Raw genomic sequence first — 19,071 nt, 5'->3', positions numbered from 1 at the left:
GAAGAGTTACATGCCCCAACAACTGGGCCAGCCAGGTGCCCCCTTAGACTTGCATCTCCGGGGTGCTGATGTGCCTTGAGAAGTTAGTAAGCTGTCGGGGTCCCTGAATAAGGGATCAGGACACAGATCTTGGGGGGAAAAAAAATTCCAAGGCTCATTTCTGTAATGTTTGACAAATTACAAAGATGTTTCCATTGCATTAGTTATCATGACCATCCTACAAGGTAGGTATTGTTACCTTTATTTTATAATTGGGAAAGCTGAGGTCCAGAAAAGAAGGGAGATTGAGAGTGACTTTCTGCATCCAGAAAATAGTGGGACTAAGTACTAATTAAAGTGCTGGCAGGGCTCCCATGGAATCTGTATGGGCACATAGAGTCTACCAGGCCACCAAGCCATGGAGTATGTCTTTTAAAGTCAAAGGGATAAAGGGGCACTTGGCTGGCTCAGTTGGCACAGGGTGCAACTCTTGATCTCCGGGTTGTGAGTTTGTGCCCCACACTGGGGGGTGAAGATTACCTTAAAAAAAAAAAAAAATGACAAGGCACCTTGAGCATATCCACCAGAGAGCCACCAAGATGATAAAGGACTAAGAAGCAGGATGCTCTTACCTGGCTTTGGAGTCCCTTGACAACTGGGCTGTACCATCCCCTCAAGTTTTGCTGCCTTCTTACAGGGAGAGTGTCTATCTCACACGCGGGGCTGCCTATCCTGTCCCATGTCTCCTGTGCACTTGTTCACATAGTTTCTCCACAAGGAGTTTCTTCTTCCCCCAATCTAGCCTGCATATATCCTTTAAGACCCAGTTCCTAAAATTTGTCTCCAAATTCTGTTTCTTCATTCAGAATTCTTAGAGGACATGACATAGCCCCCAGATAGATAGTCAAACTGTGGTCCAGTTTGTCTCACATTTCCAGCTCAATTGTAAACTCCCGGAGGGCAGCAGCCGTGTCTTAACCTGTATTTGTTTTTCCCATAGCGCCCAGTGTGGTGACCGGCATTTGGCAGTACTTGAGGGGAACAACAAGGATTTGTGAATGGATGTCCAGGAAAAATGGACTTAGAGTGATGTGGCTAGACCTATGTTAGATTAATAAGATGTATGGATGGGTGGGCTTTCTGGGAATGAGGGTTTAACGCAGAAGACTTGTGAAATCCCCTTCCATGACTGGCAGGCTTTTAGAATAGGAAAGACCCTGCCCCAGTCTCTCTAGAGAGGATTAGATGCAGCAGGGCATAACGGCCCACCTTGGAGCAGAGCCCCCGAGTAGAAGGATGCCCTCTAAGATGCAGGACTGGCCTCACCTCCGGCCCTTCCCTGCAGAGCGTACACACTCCTCGTTGTGGGCCCCTGAGGATGTCCTGTGGGACTGCGGGGCTGGGAGCGGGAAGGGGCAAGGGCTGGCTCCTAAAGTGGCGCAGACACAATTGCATGCTTAAGAGGAGCACAAGGGTGGAGAAGCCGCCGCTCCGGCCCCAGGACCCTTTGCTGATCTCTCACACCAGTGGATCAGCCCCCGTGGGCGACTCTGCCTTACCCAGAGAGAGGGAGAATGGCTCTCAGAGAAGACCCCACCTTCCAAGTCTGGCGGGAGCCTGGCTTCAGCTTCCGTCTGTTCTGAGCTCAACCATGTAGGCGTCTGGAGGGAACGCACAGATGGGTTGGGCTGATGGGGCTGGCTGAGCGAGGGGGAAGGATGCTTATGGTGTGTGTGGCACCCCTCACGGGTGCTATCACCATCTTCAGGATGCATATTTGAAGCTTCAGATACATGAAAGGCACTGGGCCTTTTTCTTCATCTTCCCCTTTGGCCACATTTAACCATTGGTGGTAGTCTTTCCTTGGAAAAGCCCTCTTCCTGGGGCGCCTGGCGGGGCTCAGTCAGTAGAGCATGCTACTTTTGATTTCAGAGTGGAGAGAGTGAGGCCCACTGTGGGCATAGAGTTTACTTAAAAACACAAGAGCCCTCCTCTCTTGGCAGAACCACCGCAAGTTCAAGTCCAGTTCTTCCGCTGCCTTGGTGATGGCTGGGTCTCCACCTTCCTCATCTCCTTATCCCCAGGACCCTGTCTCTGGGCTCTCTTTCTCTGCAACATCAAGACTTTGTTTTAAGTTATTTTGTTTTTGAACAGTAATATGTGCCATTGTTAAACATTCAAACAGAAGAAGGCTATACAATGGAAAGTAAACCTCTCACACCCATTCTCCATGCACCCAGTTCCCCATCCTGGCAGCAATCAGGACCATCAGTGGTTTGTAATTTGTTGGGACACAGACCCCTTTGGCAACCTGAGGAAATCTGTGAACTCTGTTCTCAAATGTGCCACTGCACAAACACATCAAACTGTCCCACTTCACAAACATCACAGACTCCTAAAGCCCATGTGTGGTTTGAGGTTAAGGATCCCAGCCTGTATTTTATCCCCTTCCTTAGTGCCTCAGCATAATTTGTGGGTCCTGATACAAAATAAAAATGCAGGGCTTGGGGCACCTGGGTGGCTCAGTTGGTTACGTGTCTGCCTTCAGCTCAGGTCATGATCCCAGGGTCCTGGGATGGAGCCCCATATGGGCTCCCTGCTCTGTGGAGAGCCTGCTTCTCCCTCTCCCTCTGCTGCTCCCCCTGCTTGTGCTCTCTCTGCCAAATAAGTAGATAAAATACTTTAAAAATAATAATGCAGGGTTCCTTGATCAAAGACATTCAAGTCTGCAACAGCAGTGCCTCAGACCCAGCACGCGGTGCTGTGTGACTGCACTTCTTCCTTCTAGCTCCTCTATTACCATCTTTACGGGCATTATTCTCACAGCTGTGTCTCTCACCCTAACTTGTTCTGAGTTTCAGGGAGCAGCTGTTCAGGGAGCTGCTGAAACTCTGTATGGATGTTTTTCTACCATCTCAAATTCAAGGGTCTCCAAAATGGAGCCATTTACCCACATCCTCCTTTGCCCCTTAACTCCCAGTTCCTCACCATCCTCCCACTACCTGTGACTCCTGCCTGTACCTAGCTGCTCAGTTGCCAAGTTCCACCAATTCTGACTCACACTGCTGGTGCCTCTGCTTGCCCCCACCTTCTCCCTTGGGATGGCCCTTCATTACTGTCCATATGTATGACTGTTAATTGTCCCCTGGGCTTAACTCTTCAGGATTTGCCCCTGCTACTCTAGTCCATTCACACCTCTCCCAGCCTCCTCCTTCCCAAGGATGGTCCCGATTGTGTCACTTTCATACTCAAAGACCTTTGGTGACTCACTGTCTGCAGGCTTGGGCACAAACTCCTTTTCTTGCCATTTAAGGTACTTAAAAGTAAGGTTCCAAACCTTCTTCTTCATGCTCATCTCCTATCCCTCCTCTTAATATCCCTGAGGTTTCAATCCAACCATCTGTCCCCTCAAGGGGCCAAGTGTGCTTTTCTGCATTTTACATTATGAAGTATCTCTGTTCATGGTCCCCAGAGTTTAGACCTGGCTATTCCCCCATAATCACTTAAGTTCTCTGGCCCATTCACCTCAGCACCTGCCCATGGCCCTGCCCATTGTTTCCCTTACACTTCTTCTAATGACCTTCTTCCTCTTCCTCTCCTTACTAGAAGGGGAACCTCAGATGCAAACTTGGATAAAATCATTAAGTATCAAGCAGATATGAGTGGGAGCCCCGCTCTGTTGCTTACTGACCCCAGGCAAGTTACTTAAACTTTCTTCCATAATAAAAGGTGCAATAACACCTTATATAGTCATTAGAGAATGAACAGAGAAAGGGAATAAATTTCAAAGGGTAATGTCATTCATATTATCATCTCATAAACTCTCATGCTGAGCTGGTCCCCCTTGGCTCTTTCCCTGCTGCAGGGATCAGGAGACATCTCATCCTTCTTTCCATTAAGTTCTGGAAACCTGGGTGGGGCAGAGTGGTCTGGCCCTCAGGTGCTCAAGTAGCTGTGCTGTAGTCTGGGGTGAGGGGAGCTGCTGCCTCTGCTCTCTTTGTTCAGACTCTTGGCTCAGGCAGCAGTAGGCGTAGGCGTCCCCAGGGGAGGCACTGACAGCTTCAGTTCCCACAGGGCTTTGCAGGTGACAGTTGGGGTGGTGGGGGCCTGTCAAGGGAAGTGCGGGCCATCTTCATCATGCCCCAGCTGATGGGCCTCCTTCGTGGATGTGGGCCCCATCTGAAACCAGCCCGGGGCATAGCTCGGGGTAGCTCTGGGTGCTAAATGTGGCCTCCACCTCACTCTGCAGAATAAGGGGAGGTAAGGTGATGAGGTGCAGGGTGTGGATTTGGTCCCATTGTGTCAGGAAGTTACTAAACCTTCTAGCAATTCTTTGCTCCTCTCCAGGATTGTTTGCTCATCTGCAAAGGGACAAGTTAGACCCAGATATTTCCAAGGCCTGTGGCTCCTTTCTTAGACTACACCAGGACTAAAGTTCTGGAGCCTCCGTGGAGATTTAGGTTCCTTGCTCCTCTGGGCCTAAGCTTTGTCTGTTAACAGTTTCCATCTACAACTACCCCTTCTGCGGGGCTTTTGAGAACAGAGTCAAAATGAGTAAATGTAGAAAAGTTCTTTATTGAAAAGGGAAGGATGGCTCCCTCGCTGGGGGCTCCTGGGCCCTGGCCAAAAGGGGCGGTGCCACCTGCTCAGCTCTTTGCTGTGGCATCTGAAGGCAAAAGTCTGTCCCAACCTTACCTTTAATAACCTTAAAAGGGAAGTGCCCTGGTGTGGTGGTGAATCACAGAATCAACTCTGATGAATAGCGCTTCCAGGCCTTTGCCTTTAAGAAGTTCTTAAGGCAAAGGCCTTTAAGAAGTTCTTAAAGGCAAAGTGGACAAGTGCTGCAACTAAGAACCAGCACGTTTTAGGAAAAGTCTCAAAGAAGCGTCTCCGTGTCTTTACCTTTAAGGATCTCTTAAAGGTGAGGCGTGCTCGCGCGGAGTATAAAGGTGGAGAACTGGAAAGGGGTCTACGAAGCACTTTCCCTGTTCTCGCTTTTAGAATCTCTTTCCGGGAGAGGTGGTCAAGCCGTGACTTAATAATTAAGTCAAAACAGCTGGCGGAAGTATAGCCCCTCGGGCCCTCCAGAAGCCACCTTGCCCCTGGCCGCAGCGCGCCCGCCCGCAGGTCTGCGTCCTCGCCTTCTAGGCGCTCTGGGGCGGAGAGGTAGCCGGGCGCGCGCGGTGGTGGCGGGGACTGGAGGCGACGCAGGCGGGTGGCCGTGCGCCCTGGGCGTTTTTGGTTTCCTAGACGGTCTTCGAGAGGAAGCCGGACGGGGGCGGGGCAGGGCGAGGTGGGGGGCAGCAGAGGGCGCGGTGACCATGGCGACCGCGGCGACCATGGCGACCGTGGCTCAGAGCACGGAGAGGTCGTGACACGACCTGGAGCGCTGCTTGAAGAACTTGGCGTTGCGCGGCACCAGGTTGGCCAGGAAGCGCTTGGCCTTCTTGGTGAGGCTCTCGCGGCGCGCGGGCGGCGGGGGGCCGTCTGGGCAGCCCCATTCGGGCCTCGGGGCCCCGGCGCGGCTCCGTCCCTGGCGCAGCCGGATCTGGCGCACCGCGCCCTCGAAGAGCTCCCGCGTGTTGTGGTGCAGCGCGGCCGACGTCTCGATGTGTTTGCAGCTCAGGGTCCCTGCCAGGTGGCGGCCTTCTGCGGGAATGGAGGGGTTGAGGCGCCCGCGGGCTGCACGGGCCCGGGGCGGGGTGGGAGGTGGGGTCTGGGGGGAGGAGGAGGTGCCGGGTGCGGTAGAGAGGGGTCGTGGCCTGTGAATCTCTAGAAACAGAACAAGGCAGGGATCACGCAGAGGACCGTGGTGGTGCGGAGGGCAGGAGAGACAGGGGCCTTGGATTGGAGAAGAGGGGAGGAGTGAAGGGAAGGCGTTCTCCGGCCCTAGGCGCGGGCACTAAGAGTCTGCCCTTGGCCTGCTAAAGGGTAAAGGCAATTGTTTGCACACCTGAAACGGTAAAAGGGCCCTGCGGAGAAGAGGCGACCTGGAAGGGAGAGATCTCCGGTCTGGATGAGGTACAGGATACTCACCCTCCAGTGAGACCTCCCGGGAGCGGGCCAGGTCGCTCTTGTTTCCCACGAGGATGACAGGGAGGTCGTGGTGGGGCCTCCCAGCTCGCAGCCGAAGTAGGGTCTCTGGAACTTTGGAGAAACTTCGCCGGTCGGTGACTGAGAAGACGATGAGAAAGGCATCCCCGGTCTGAAGGCAGTGGTCCCGCAGCCACCCCCCTGCGTCCCCCTGCATATGGGCAGAGAGTAGTGGAATGTCAGGGTTGGAGGCAAGGGAGCACCCATCGAGCACCTGCATCTCAAGGATGAGGAATCTGGGTGTGAGGGAGAAGCCACCTGCTTAGGACCATAGAGCTAGTTAATGGCAGAATCTTCATGACCTGAAGGGTGCTTGTGGAGGAGAGGGTGGTTTATAATGTGAGCTCCAAATGGGAGAATTGGGGACACAGGGTCCTAGACCGGGATAGCCCATCCTACTTTCTTATGCTTAATCTCTTAGTTTAAAAATCAATACTCTTGGGCGCCTGGGTGGCTCAGTGGGTTAAGCCGCTGCCTTCGGCTCAGGTCATGATCTCAGGGTCCTGGGATCGAGGCCCGCATTGGGCTCTCTGCTCAGCGGGGAGCCTGCTTCCCTCTCTCTCTCTCTGTCTGCCTCTCTGCCTACTTGTGATCTCTCTCTGTCAAATAAATAAATAAAATCTTTAAAAAAAAAAAATCAATACTCTTCAGCTGTATGTAATCTGGCCTCTCATTTCTATGTAGTAATCATTTATGTTCAAATATTCACAAATCCTCACTTTCCCCCCTTCTCTGGTATTCCAGAGCCCTGAGCTCTCCTCCTGTCAGATCAGAGTCTTCCAGGCTGGAAAAATCTATGGATGGGGTTAGTTTCAGGGTGTTCAGCCTCACTCACAGCTGCAGGGTTTGTCAGATTCAGATCCTAACTTCCCTCCGGGTCGGAAGATCCCAGAAAGACAGAGGCACTCAGTGCCACGGCATGCACATTGATGTGGGCCTCTGCTCTCTGAGATGATCCGTGTGAAAGGCCAGGTTCTAGAACATACTGGAACCAGGGCCTGCAGTGCCACCAGCCTTCGGCCAGACTCTGCCCCTCCCCAGCTCTCCTAGGTTCTTACCTGTTCCCAGATGTCATAAACAACTAGAGTCACTTCCTCCTTATCCACCGTGATGCGTCTTTCATAAGTGTCCTCTGTTGGGAAATAAAGACAGAATAGAGCCCATTAGGAGGCTCCCCAACACTTGTGAGACCTGGTAACCAGGGACCCCCTCCAGGGAGGTTGCCACAGAAGAGCACTGGAACAGCTTCTCTTAGGTTCTGGCCTCCAGGGGCTGCCCATGCCTTGAGCTCTTCCATCCCTGACTAGGGCTCCACAGGTGCCCTTGACCCTTACAGGGCTCCCCCAAATACCTGGGTTCTCCGGCTCATGAGCACTGTCTCCCTGGAGACCACCGAAAGTGCCTGCTAGGGTGCTCTTGCCCACGCCGCTCTCCCCTACCAGCATGACCTTGAAGATGCCATCCTTTTGGGTGGGGCCTGCCTCCCCTGAGCCCAAGGAGTCAGAGGAACCAGAGGATGAGGCTTGAGGTGGCCAGTCAAGTTCATCTATGGCCTGGGTGCGCCGCAGCTGGTGCTTGTAGGGGACAGGCATACTGCCTCTTCGTCTGGGGGCCCCTGGGGCAGGGGGTGGCCCACCCCGGTCCAACCCTGCCAGCAGCTTCTCTGGCTTCTTCAGCAGTGAGGCATCTGTTTCTGGGGGGGCAAAGAGAAGGAAGCTATGAGTGGGGGTATGCCTAACCATCTGTAGAGGGCTCAACCCTGCCTGCTGTGGCCTCAGAGCCCCAGTGGATGACAACCCAGAAGGAGCTGAGAATGTTTGACCTGGCCTCTGACACTGAACTCCCCCAGAAGCCTGAACTGGTAGGGCTCAAAGGAGCTGAACTAGAGGCCTACCCAATGTGGGTCCAGCCACAACATGTTCAAAACGTGCCCCATGCAGGGGAGGCAACTGTGTGTAGGCTTGCACGCCCACAGACCTCACGCTGACACACAGGCACACCCCCAGAGTAGGCCTCTGGCCCCAGGAGGCTGCCCCTCCTCCTACTGAGAGGCCCTGCCTTCTACTGGAGACACCCTGACTTCTACTGCCTCCCAATCCAGGTAATCCCTCCAACTGGGGAGGGGTGAAGGGGATGAGAAGCTGATGCTGCTGCCCAGGATCTGTGGGGGCGGGGGTGGGGGGCAAAAACTTTGTGGGGAGCCTGTTCCCAGGGAAGGGACTTTGCTAGTTATGATGTGTGCAGTGCCCCCGCCCCTGTGCGTGAGAAGAGCAGCCTCTTCTCATGGCCCCACAGGTGAGAATCTCCCCAGTGCATGGTTGTGTGTGAGAATCTTTCTGCATCTCTGGCAGTCCCTATGAGTCCCAGAGATCTTCTGTTCCTGGTGAGGTAGAGAGAGGGAGGGAGTGGGGGGGAGAGTGAGAGTGAGAGTGCGGGAGCTTGAGACCAGAGCGAGAGGGAGAGTGACAATGCATGGGTCAGGGTAACTGGAGAAAGAACGACAGACACAACAAAGGGGGATGGCGAGAGGCTGGAAATAGCCCAGGATCAATAGTTGGCTGGCAGCCAGGGCCTCCAAGAGCCAGTGAAACCCTTCCAACAGGTCCCCAGGGCAGCCCCCAGCCAGTGATTCCCAGGCTGGTGGGCTACCCCTTCCCTTTCCCCCCATCCCTCCTGCCCATCCCAGCCTCCGAGGAGTGAGGCTGACCTAGGGTCTGAGCACCAGTTTCCCCAGCGAAGCCCTGGGAGTGATGGGGGCGGGGGCGGGAGTGATGGGGGCGGGGGCGTTTAGGCAGCACCCTGGGGGCCCCCAGCCCAGCCCAGCCTCAGTCCTGGTGTGAGCGGGAGGCTTGCCCACTTCCTAAGTTGCTCTTCCCCTTTGCTGTTTGGGTTCAGGCTCCGTCAACCCCCAGTTTTGACCTCCCCACCAGAGCTTCAGCTCCCACCCCCATGGTTTTAGCTGGAACCTACCCAGCTCAGTCCTCACCTGGTGTGGGCGTCCCTAGAGGGGAGGCCTGGTGGCTGCCGGAGGGGCATAGTGCTGTGGTTTCTGTGTCCGTGTCCATGTCGGTGTCGAGGTCCGTGTGCATCCGTGTGCGTGTGCAGCCCCGCAGCTTGCAGTACCCACTCCCTCACTCAGCAGCACTGTCAGCTTTTCCCTTAAATACTACCCCCCTTGTCCTCCTCCCCCCGACACCTGGGGAAATTGTCCCGCCCCCTGATGAGGTCACACATGCTAATGAGCAGTGATGTCAGCGGGATTCCCTCCTTTCTGCCCCCCCCTTCCTTTGTGTCGCTTCCCTCTCAGAGCACACACACTGTGGAGTCTGGTTAAGACCGGACCATAACGAAGTCAGAGGGGCAAAAGAGACGGGTTCAGAGAAGCCGGGTGAGGGTCTGGTGGGTAAGGGAGCTGAGGATGGCAGGAGGCAAGGACCCAGGAACTGGGAGGTCTTTCTCCAGGTGCTGGGACTGTGAGTCATTTGTCTGTGGACTCCCCGCCCCCAAGCCCTGTGTCCAGCTCAGAGTGGGTGCTCAGTGGCTAAATGGACGGCCTAGAGGCAGAAACCAAGAGATTTGGGGTCACACTGGCACCAAGTTTCCCCATCATCCTCTCCTTCCCCATACCCCCCCTTCTGGGCTAAGACCCAACACAGTAGCCATTTCCCAACTTGGCCCCTAGGCAGATGGGTGCTCCCAAGAGGAAGTGATGGCTGCCTGCTTCGGGCAGCTTCATTGGTCACTAGGTTCAAGCGGGTGCAAACCATAGGGGGACTGCCTCTCCTTCCCTCCCACACTACCAGGCCCACCAACCTAGTGTTAATATGGGCAGGACAGAAGAGGGAGGTTGAGCTAAGCCCTCTAGAAGTTCCAGATCCCCAGTACCAGCCCCACTCTATGCTCTCTGGGGCACCACCAGCCCTCTGGGCCTGCACACCATTCTCTGCCCCTTTGTTAGAAGCCAGGATTGGCTCTGCTGCTCCTTTTCTGCCTGGGTCCGCTTCACTTCAGGCTCCAGCTCTTCTCTTTCCTTCCTGACAGGGCAGGCACCCACACAGACCTGACAGCTCCCTGGCTCCTCACCCTGTGTTTGTTGCCAGGTGCTGTGCTAAGCTCCCTCCTGAGTTCTCTCTTTTCATCCCCATGACCTGCAGGCTCAGAGTGGTAGGTGTCTGTCCCCAGTGGTAGTTTCATCCCCATGACCTGCAGGCTCAGAGTGGTAGGTGTCTGTCCCCAGTGGTAGGTTCCTGTCCCCAGATGGATTGTGCAGCTGGGAAATGGGGATACCAGGATTCCCACTCTGATTTTTCCAGTACCAAAGACTGTTTTTTTTCATCTCTTAAGTTGCCTTGTCTTAAATATTCCAGTTGTCTCCTGTTATTGGGAATGGTCTGTATGGTAATCTTTGGAGGACTCCTCCAGTGGAAGAGATATAGAGTGATCTTGGACTGATGTGCAGGGATCACTTATCTGGATGTGAACTACAGGGCGATGTTCAGGGTCTAGGGGGAGCCAAAAGGACTCCTGAGAGAACTACCATACTTTCGCACCTTTCTCAGTGGACAGACTCTCCAGTCCTCAGTCACAGCCCACTTGTCTTTCCTTACTCGCAGTTTCAGAATGTCCCTGCGTATCCCTGTACTCAACATATAGAGTAGCAAGGGGCCCCTGGTAGCTTGGTGGCAAGGGAAGCAACACTCCAAAAAACTTTGAAAGCAGGCAGAAACATTTAAAAAGTGGTTGGAGGGCATTTGGCAAAAAGGAAAACCGCTTCCTTGACACCGTGACAGCCTCTGAAAGCAGCGTTATGGAGAGGCCACTGGTTTCTCTGAGGGATCCTCAGTGCTCTACGAATGTATAGCCTATTGCAGAAGTGCTGAAGAGCAGTGTGCTTAGAATGATTTCCTTCCAAAACGAGTTTTAAAAGTTTCACATTGTAGGGGCACCTGGGTGGCTCAGTGTTTTAAAGCCTCTGACTTCGGCTCAGGTCATGATCCCAGGGTCCTGGGATCGAGGCCCACATTGAGCTCTCTGCTCGGTGGGGAGCCTGCTTCCTCCTCTCTCTCTCTCTCTCTCTGCCTGCCTCTCTGACTATTTGTAACCTCTATCTACCAAATGAATAAATAAAATCTTAAAAAAAAAAAGTTTCACATTGTAAAAGGGTGAGCTTTGTGTATCTGGAAAATTCACTTAGGTGGTTGGATTCATTTCTAGGATATGAGATGAGAATGGGTCAGGGTATCGCAGACCCCAGCAGGACTCAGCCAGCTTTGGGTCCTAGGAGCTGGCTTTCACCTTGAACCACCATCTCTCTTGTCCCACTAGTAAGAGGTTGCACACTGGCCCTGTCCCGGCTTCCTCAGGGGTGGGAGGGTCTGTGGAATAGTGGGGCAAAGGTAGAGATTTGGAACTGAACCAATCCAGGTTTCACTCTGCATCTCTGTAGAGGCTGGTTCATCTCCTATCTCCTCTGAGAATGCTCCTGAACCTGTGAACTGGGTTGATGATGCTCGTGGCATAGCCTTGTTATGAGGGTTCACAACACACGAGAAAGGATCTGGCACTCGGCAGGTTACCCAGCTCTCTGGTGCTCCCACAACCTTAGGCAGTATAGCTGCAGGTCCCTCTCCCCTCGAAGCCAGGCCTGGAGCTTGGTTCGGGTAGATTCTCAAAGACTGAATTCTGGTCTGTGCTGTTATCTCAGAGTCCCAGGCTGATCTCCATCTCGTGGTGAGCACGCCTCCTTGCAGAGGCGCCTCCTATGCAGAGCCTTGGCAAGAGTCCCACACCTTGACACTGAGCACTTTGGATGGCGGTGTTTCAGTCCTGATAGGATGTGAGGTGGTCCCGTTTCTTTTCCTTAGACCATGGTGACTGCTCTTTTCCTTAGGCCATGGTGACTGCTCCCCAAGGCCCCACCTCTCCTGAGTGGACCCTCTTAGTTTCCCCATGCTGCCTGCACAAGGCTGATCCCCTCTCCACCCACCTGGCATTCCACTCCCATCTTCTAGGGCATACACCCAGCACCTAGAGAAACTTCTTTGAGGCCCAGGAATCCAGACACACAGCCCTTCCCAGTCAACTCTACCCTCAGGTCTTCCCCCTCTGGCTTTCTAAAGCATTTCATCCTGAGTAGCATTCTTTTACCTTAAGTCTTTCTCCACATTCAAGTTACAAACACTACCCAGGAGGTAAAAGGTCTGGAGCAGGACAAGGGATGAAGCTATGGCCTGAAGGTTTTTTCGAAAGGCTATGAAGAGAGGAGCAAGGGAGAGGCACAGACCATTGATGGGGAGGTGTGGGAGGGGAATCAGCACTCCCTGCTTCTCTGGGCCTGACACTGGGGGAACCCAGGGACTGTGAGCACTCAGGAAGTCCCAAAGGGGCAAGAGTCAGCAAGGATGGGGATCTCTGAAGGCCCTTCCCCAGTCTCTGGAGAGTGGAGTGAAAGGATTCTGGCTCTTTCCTAAATCAAGATCCCATGATCCTGTGACTGTACCACATTCACCCTCTGCCACTCCTCCAGGCTCTTGCTCCCCAGGAGGAGGAAATATGCAGTTGGGGCTGGGTTGTGAGGATGCTGACAGGCTGTGATCAGCAGGGCCCCTCCACCAGGGGTAGGGAGAAGCCAGGCCTATCAGGAAGGGTAAGGGTGAGCCTGAGGGAATTCTGCTTCTGTGGGGGAATGCCTCCTTTCCACTCGTGGGGCACCGTGCCCACCTTTGGATTTGGTCAAAGTGATGCCAGCATCTTCATACCCCAAATGATTATGATTTTTCCCTCGATTTGTCTCGCCTAGGACAGACTTTAACTGCTTGGTGGGTGGGGTGATGGGTGGAGGCCAGGAGTGGTGGCTCCTGTCTTCCACTAGGGACATTCTGCTTCTGTGATCTGTGCTCTAGGAGAACTCCATAAACGGGAACCTTCCCAGCTACATGGCTTAGCTGGCTCACCAGACTTCTGGCCTGGCGGTGAGTAAAGAGGCTTGGTGCTTACCCCTGGTGTCACTCACTGTAAGAGCTGAGCCCCAGGGGTGGGTGGGGGCGGTGGAGAGAGTTGGTCCCTAGGGTTCTGGGAGCTTTCTTACCCTCAAAGTGGTCTAAAAACCAAGGGTATGTGGTTTGAAAGTGAGTAGGGTCTATGGCCATACCACCCTGAACGCGCCCGATCTCGTCTGAAAGTGAGTAGGAAGAGGGCAGGAATGGGAGGGCAGACCAGAGGCCTTCATAGGGAGCATGGGGAGGCAAACATAAGCTGAGATGGGTAGGGCTGGGGCTGTGGTCATAGCTCGTTTACAAAAATCTGAGATTTCTTGTTCTTTTATTTTCAACCTTGACTTGCTGGGCAATGACCTAGCTATGGGACAAAAGCATTTTTTTGTGCTCTTTTTATGAGCCAGGCCTGGTAGAAAGGATTATAGTTGGCAAAGCCTCAGGTTCTGCCCAAATCCTTCCCCTGAGGGCTGGAGGTCTCCAGCCAGTTGACATTCTGGTGCTTAAAGGCCACTTCGGGTAAGGGTTTGGTAAGGATGGAGTGTCCAGGCCTATGACCCTTTAAGAAATTTACTTTTTAAAAACAGCCACATGGGTGGTGGTGGTGTGGGGAGACGGTGGTGGCAGAGACTGCGGTCTTGGGCATGTGCAGAGGGAGCTCTGTGGGAGCCCTTTCCCTGCCTGAGGGATACCTAATTTTACAGCAGCTACACAGAGTCAACAGGAGGCTCACCAAGGCCCCTCAGACGGAGGGTCAGGGAAGGAAGTAGGGGAAGGGAAGCCGAGCTGCCCTCTAAACGGTTGTCGTCATGGTGACCAGGGCCCCCATGGGCGCTGGGTCACCTCAGACAAGCAGTGGCTCGTCCTCTGCTTCAACCACCCAGACCCCTGGCTCAGCCAGTGGCAACAGAAGCACATCATCCTCGTCCTCTGGAGAAAGGACTGTGGTGTGGGGTTCAGGTGGGGTTCGAGGTGGTCCTGGGGGCCGAAAGCTGGGCAGGAGGCGGCCTCGCAGGGCCTGCACCACTCCAGACAACAGTGACGGCTCTAGGGGTATGGAAGGCAGTGGCCCTGGGGCCTCGGAGACATTAGTGGGGGCTGGAGATGCACTGGTAGGTGGAAGGGGAGCCTTGACAGGCAGTAGAGGTGCCTGTTCCCCATCCTGCCCACCCACCGCCCCACCCTCACGGGCAGGACCTGTGTTGCCATCCGGAGACTCAAGGGGAGCAGAGGAAGGTGTGACCTGCGATCTGGTCTCAGGGCTCCGGGCCGGGGGGTTGGCTCGAGGAAGCAGGCCCCAGCGGCGGAGCCGGCGCACCAACCTGCGCACAGAGCGGCCCCGCTGGCGTCGGCGGGCACCAGACGCACCCCCTGGAGTCATGTCCTGCCGCAAGATCTGCAGCAGGGAGCGCAGATTGCCGAGCACTGAGTTCTGCAAGGAGAGGAGGCAGATGCCAGGGTCAGTTGCGGGGAGGGCCACAAGCCTAAAGAAGGATGGTACGGTGGTGGGGCCCAGGAGGCTTGGAAGCAGGAGGGAGGAGGGCTGGGAGGTCACTTACATCGTTAGGGTTCTCTGTAGGGAAGTCCTCTACAGGTGGGATGGCGCCCTGGGCAATAAGCTGCCCGTAGGAGGGTGGCGCCTGCTGCTGCACGATCTCAGCCTCCATCCGGGACAAGGGGGCAAAGATGCTGGAAGGAATGAGGGCTGCTCAGTCACAGGTGGTGCCAGCCAGAGCAGCCTGTCTGAGCCCGGCCGCGTCTCTTCCCTCCGCACCCAGGCCAGGATAGCTGAGCTAGGTAGGCCCTGGCTTTCCCAGAAGGCCCCTAAGGTTCCCCTCCTTCCTTGAGATTGCTTTCAGCATCAAGACCTGTCCTCAGAGGAGCACCCTGTCCCCCAGCAGGACAACTCCAGGAGCCAACCCATAAGCAGGTCCCCAGAACATGTCCACGGTGCAGGCACTGTCACAGTCTCGCCCTGGGTTCCCCACTCCCTGATGGCTAGGTGCACCCTTACTGACCTGTACTCTTGCGTGCGAATGGCATAGAGCTTGCAGGTGCAGCCTAGGGCGATGACCAGCAGTAGGCCGCATATCAGGCTGCCAATGACAGCGGCTGTGATGACCTTGCGCGGTAGGGCGTAGGAGCAGTCCCACTCGTCGCTGCCGTCGGCGCAGTCTGGCTGCCCATCGCACACCCAGGTCTCATACACGCACTTCTCATCCCGGCAACGGAAGTTGCCAGGCTGGCAGTGCCGGCAGCGTCTCTCGTCTGCTCCGTCGGAGCAGAAGGTCTGGTAGTTGCAGCGGTCAGCAGGCAGGTAGCAGGCGGTGGCCCCGGGGGTGCCCGGCGCCCCGCAGGGGAAGTGTCCGGGTGGGCAGCTGGGGCAGTTTTCCTCGTCTGTGCCATCGGCACAGTCCCAGGAGCCGTCACAGCGCTGCGCGTCACTGTAGCAGCGCTCCCCCAGGCCTTCGCTGGCCCCCAGGCTGGCGCCCAAGCCGCAGGGTCGATCCCAGGGCAGGCAGTAGCCCCGCACATGGTAGGTGGCATTGAAGCCGCGGCCATTGCTCCAGGCAACTGTATGGTAGGCCACAATGGCCTGGCCGGACAGCGTCTCCACGGTGACAGCCTTGCCGTTGCTGAAGTGGGTGAGGCTGCGCAGCAGCCTAGAGGTCTTGGGAGGCCCAGGGCCATCATACACATGTACCGCATCTCCATAGCCTAGGTCCAGAGCCGTGAAGCGCACTGCCAGCCGCCGACCGTCATGGGGGTCCAGCAGCCAGAGGCAGGACTGGGGGTGGGAGACGGAGGCCAGGTGTGTGTAGCCCGGGGAAGAGAAGACCCCATAAAAGTCTTCCAAGGTGTGATTGCAGGGTGGGGTGGGGACAGGGGCCGGGGTCAGGTCAGGGAAGGGGTCTGAGCTGCAGCCTGCCTCATCAGAGCCATCGCCACAGGCATCGATGCTGTCGCAGCGGTGGGCCAAGGGCACGCAGCGGTGGTTCAGGCACTGGAACTCTTCGGGCAGACACATCAGCCAATCTGCAGGAGGCACAGAGAAGGTGTGAAACAGGGGAGCCGGTGGCATCCTCCCCTCCTCCCTAGGGCTTCTACTACCTGTTGTTCTAGTTCTAGAGACCTCCCTATCTGGCGTACCTTGGCTGTAGGAGAGCAGGAAGCCCTGGCCCAGGGGTGCTCTGGCCCCGGCATAGCTGTAGGTGATGGTGACGTTGCCCCCAGGAAGCTGCAGGGGGCTGGCTGGTGCCTCACACAGAGAGATCTGTGGCTGGAGAGGGGAGCGCAGAACTAAGCGTTCAGAGCCACAGGCCAGGTGCAGTTTTTGGAACCTACAGGAGTGGAGGAGAGTGGGACAGGAGTTTTTTTTTGTTTTTGTTTTTGTTTCATTTTTAAGATTTTAAATAACCTCCACAACCAATGTGGGGCTCAAACTCACAACCCAGAGATCAAGAGTCCCATGCTCTCCACCCACCGAGCCAGCCAGGCGCCCCATGGATGGGAGATATTCTTGACCACTGCTAGCTTCTCCCACTCCCGGGGCTGTCAGGTCCCTTCTACCCTAAGAAGCACAAGCCCCTGCTTATCCACAATCCAAATCAAATAGCCAAATGAACTCAGCCAAATTTCTGCAGTTAATGGCAGTAGTCCTAACAGAGGCCAGTGGCAGCATGGCATTCTGCTTCCTCGATCTCTTCCCAGACAGCTCCCTTTGCCCTTTCTGGGTAAATTCAAGAGAGTGACTCTATGAAGCAAATAGCTAGGTACTTAACATGGGCCCCAATCCTATGGCCAAAGTCAGAGGAGACTGGGGAGACCTGTACCGCTTAAAAGATATGGGGGGCTGAGGAAGGTTCTATGCTAATTAAGAATAGCTTTTGAAACCTAGGCGAGGATATGCAATGGATTGAAGGACTCCTCGGAGCACCCATACTGGAGCCCAAGGACTGTTTCTAGAGCGCCTGCTGTCCTTCAGAGAGGGCCAGAATCCAAGCTAGATGCTGGCCCCAGCTCGGCTTCAATACACTGTGTCTGGGCCAGAACTGGCCAAGCTTTTAGGGCAGACTCGGCCAAATCAAATTCTACTCTTCCACCCGGTGACAGGGAGGGAAACTCCATGGAGAAGTAATTCCTGAAGGCTTTCCCATGGTGAAGGAGGGAGGGTGATAGGGTCTTGCTCTGCTTCTCACCTCACTGTTACGGTCTGCTCCCGGCTCCCCAGGATAAGCCAGGTGCAGTTGGCAGGTGCACTGCGGCTGTCCCGGCCTAGGGGCCTCTGTAAGGTGCCCTGCACTTCCAAGAGCACTGCCGGAGGGTCCTCACAGGCTGGAGAGGGAGAAAGGTATAAGGACACTGGTTGAGAGCCGGTTACTGTTATACCCCTACCCGCCCTCCCCCGGTCCCCCTTGAGGGCTCTAAGGGCCTGAGCTCTTTAAGGAGCAGAGAAACTCCCCCTCTCTGTCCACACACCTACACCCACACTCTAGAATCATAAGGGCCCTCTAGAATCATAGTCTTTAGAGGGCCCCATTCTTTCCCATAGTCATTAATATCAACACTACAAATGAGCTGAGGTCTGCTTTGTGCCAGCCACTGGGCCAGGAGGAAAAGGAAATACTGTCTCTACAATCAGGGAGACTATATTCTGGCTAGGGAGATCAAGAATGGATATTTGGGAAAAAAATAGTATGTAACTACCAGGTGAGAGCTCACACTGGGTCTGTCTCCCCGTTTTTAAAATAAGGATGGATGATCTCCACTCTAAAACTATGGTAGATGCCAGAGGAATTCAGAGAAGAGAGAATCCTCATGGGTCTTCTCTTATTCCCAAGCCCTTGGGGTCCCAGCCGCATCCTCCACTCACCAGGATTTGGGAAAATGATCCGGTCTGGATGTGCCAGAGCGCCTCCTAGAGGAAGAGCGAGAAAGGGCCGGGGAGTGAATCGGCCCTAGTTTTCTTCACCTGAGCAACTCAAGGAGGAAAGAAAGGGAGCCATCTGGGACTTCCGGGTAGTTTAAAGGAAGGGGCAGCGGAGCAGGGGGAGGCTGCGCTGTGTGACCTCGAGGGAAGGTACGGCAGCACGGCCTGGGGGGTGGGAATGGCGATGGAGGGAAGCCCGAGGGAGGATGAAGGCTGAGGGGAGCGGCTGGCAGCTTCCCGGGCGCTGGGGCAGGCAGCGTCGGAGGCGGCGGCAGGGGCTGGGAGACACCGACAGGCAGGGGAAGTGAGGGGCGGCAGAGGAGGAAGGCAGTGAGCTCCCGGGCTCTGTGACAGCCCTAGGGGCGGGGTGCCGGGTGAGTAGTCTCGTTTCGGTTTCTTACCCAGGAGGAGGAAGAGGAGGGTGGTGGGCAGCATCCTGAGCCGTCCGGAGGTGCAGGAAGAGTCCCGGAGCTTCCGTCGTCTATCCCGTGGGGAGGTGGCGCCGCTCCAGCGGTCCAGACCCCCCGCTGCCGCTTCCCCGAAGGGGCTCCATGGCCCGGACTCCCCCACCCGTGCTCTGGATGCCAGGGCTGGGGGCGGGGAGGGGGCGGCCGTCCGGGAGGAGGGGCGGTGCCTCACTCCAACTTCGGAGTTGTTTTCCCCGGCCGCCGCCGCGCTTTCCCCCAAGGCCAGCTTCCGAAGTCCCGGGAATCGGTGCGAGGCCCGGCGCTTGAGCGCGCCCTCGCCGGGAGCCCGCCCGCAGGCCGCGAGCGCCCCTGTCCAGGCCCGGCCGCCACCTGCCGGGGCTCGAAGCCACTTCCTCTTCGGGCCAAACTTTAACGACGGTCAGCCCCCAGGGCCGGCCCGGGCACAACTTCTCCTGCGCGTCCAGCCGGCGGGACGCGGCAGGGGATTGCGGGAGGGGGACGGGAGGCTCGGCCCAGTTCCCCGGCCCTAGCCCGGGCGGTACCCCCTGCCAGCCCAGGGGTTGGAGGAACCGGGGCGGAGGGAGGGGGCGGGTGACGAGCCTGGCCCCACCCCTGCCAATCAACGCGCGCGCCCCGCCCACCCGCTCGC

The 19,071-nt window shown here is 55.9% G+C and overlaps 2 protein-coding genes across 4 annotated transcripts; both read right to left on the bottom strand.

Annotated features, from left to right (window-relative positions):
- Positions 1–4,182: 4,182 nt before the first annotated feature.
- On the bottom strand, positions 4,183–13,275 carry REM2 (RRAD and GEM like GTPase 2). 2 transcript variants are annotated; one of them, XM_059372883.1, is made up of 5 exons: positions 9,059–13,275; positions 7,424–7,765; positions 7,131–7,204; positions 6,016–6,223; positions 4,183–5,625 (listed from the first exon to the last, which is right to left on the bottom strand). In XM_059372883.1, exons 1-5 carry the CDS (start codon positions 9,159–9,161, stop codon positions 5,333–5,335), a joined length of 1,020 nt encoding a protein of 339 aa, XP_059228866.1. In that variant the 5' UTR covers positions 9,162–13,275; the 3' UTR covers positions 4,183–5,332. The 2 variants fall into 2 exon arrangements, with proteins under 2 accessions (XP_059228866.1, XP_059228865.1); XM_059372882.1 differs by having other exon boundaries at positions 4,187–5,628.
- A 100-nt stretch (positions 13,276–13,375) lies between these two features.
- LRP10 (LDL receptor related protein 10) lies at positions 13,376–19,071 on the bottom strand. Of its 2 annotated transcripts, XM_059372879.1 has the most exons (7): positions 18,396–19,071; positions 17,938–17,982; positions 17,264–17,399; positions 16,215–16,405; positions 15,083–16,100; positions 14,624–14,753; positions 13,376–14,496 (listed from the first exon to the last, which is right to left on the bottom strand). In XM_059372879.1, exons 1-7 carry the CDS (start codon positions 18,427–18,429, stop codon positions 13,909–13,911), a joined length of 2,142 nt encoding a protein of 713 aa, XP_059228862.1. In that variant the 5' UTR covers positions 18,430–19,071; the 3' UTR covers positions 13,376–13,908. The 2 variants fall into 2 exon arrangements, with proteins under 2 accessions (XP_059228862.1, XP_059228863.1); XM_059372880.1 differs by lacking the exons at positions 16,215–16,405; positions 17,938–17,982; positions 18,396–19,071 and having other exon boundaries at positions 17,264–17,354.

The sequence above is a fragment of the Mustela nigripes genome, chromosome 13 (assembly GCF_022355385.1).
Source record: "Mustela nigripes isolate SB6536 chromosome 13, MUSNIG.SB6536, whole genome shotgun sequence".
Classification (NCBI taxonomy): Eukaryota; Metazoa; Chordata; class Mammalia; order Carnivora; family Mustelidae; genus Mustela; species Mustela nigripes.
Note: the sequence above shows the minus strand (reverse complement) of the source record. Positions and strands in the feature narration are given on the sequence as shown.

What these genes read in the sequence shown, in the direction of transcription:
- REM2 (XM_059372882.1), bottom strand. Translation starts at nt 9,161, where the DNA reads ATGCACACGGACCTCGACACCGACATGGACACGGACACAGAAACCACA. An exon ending in TCATGAGCCGGAGAACCCAG is followed by an intron (nt 7,205 to 7,423) that starts GTATTTGGGGGA and finishes ATTTCCCAACAG; the next exon opens with AGGACACTTATGAAAGACGC. An exon ending in TTTATGACATCTGGGAACAG is followed by an intron (nt 6,224 to 7,130) that starts GTAAGAACCTAG and finishes GCCCATATGCAG; the next exon opens with GGGGACGCAGGGGGGTGGCT.
- LRP10 (XM_059372879.1), bottom strand. Translation starts at nt 18,429, where the DNA reads ATGCTGCCCACCACCCTCCTCTTCCTCCTCCTGG. An exon ending in CCTGCTCTCCTACAGCCAAG is followed by an intron (nt 16,101 to 16,214) that starts GTACGCCAGATA and finishes TGCCTCCTGCAG; the next exon opens with ATTGGCTGATGTGTCTGCCC. An exon ending in ATTCGCACGCAAGAGTACAG is followed by an intron (nt 14,754 to 15,082) that starts GTCAGTAAGGGT and finishes CATTCCTTCCAG; the next exon opens with CATCTTTGCCCCCTTGTCCC.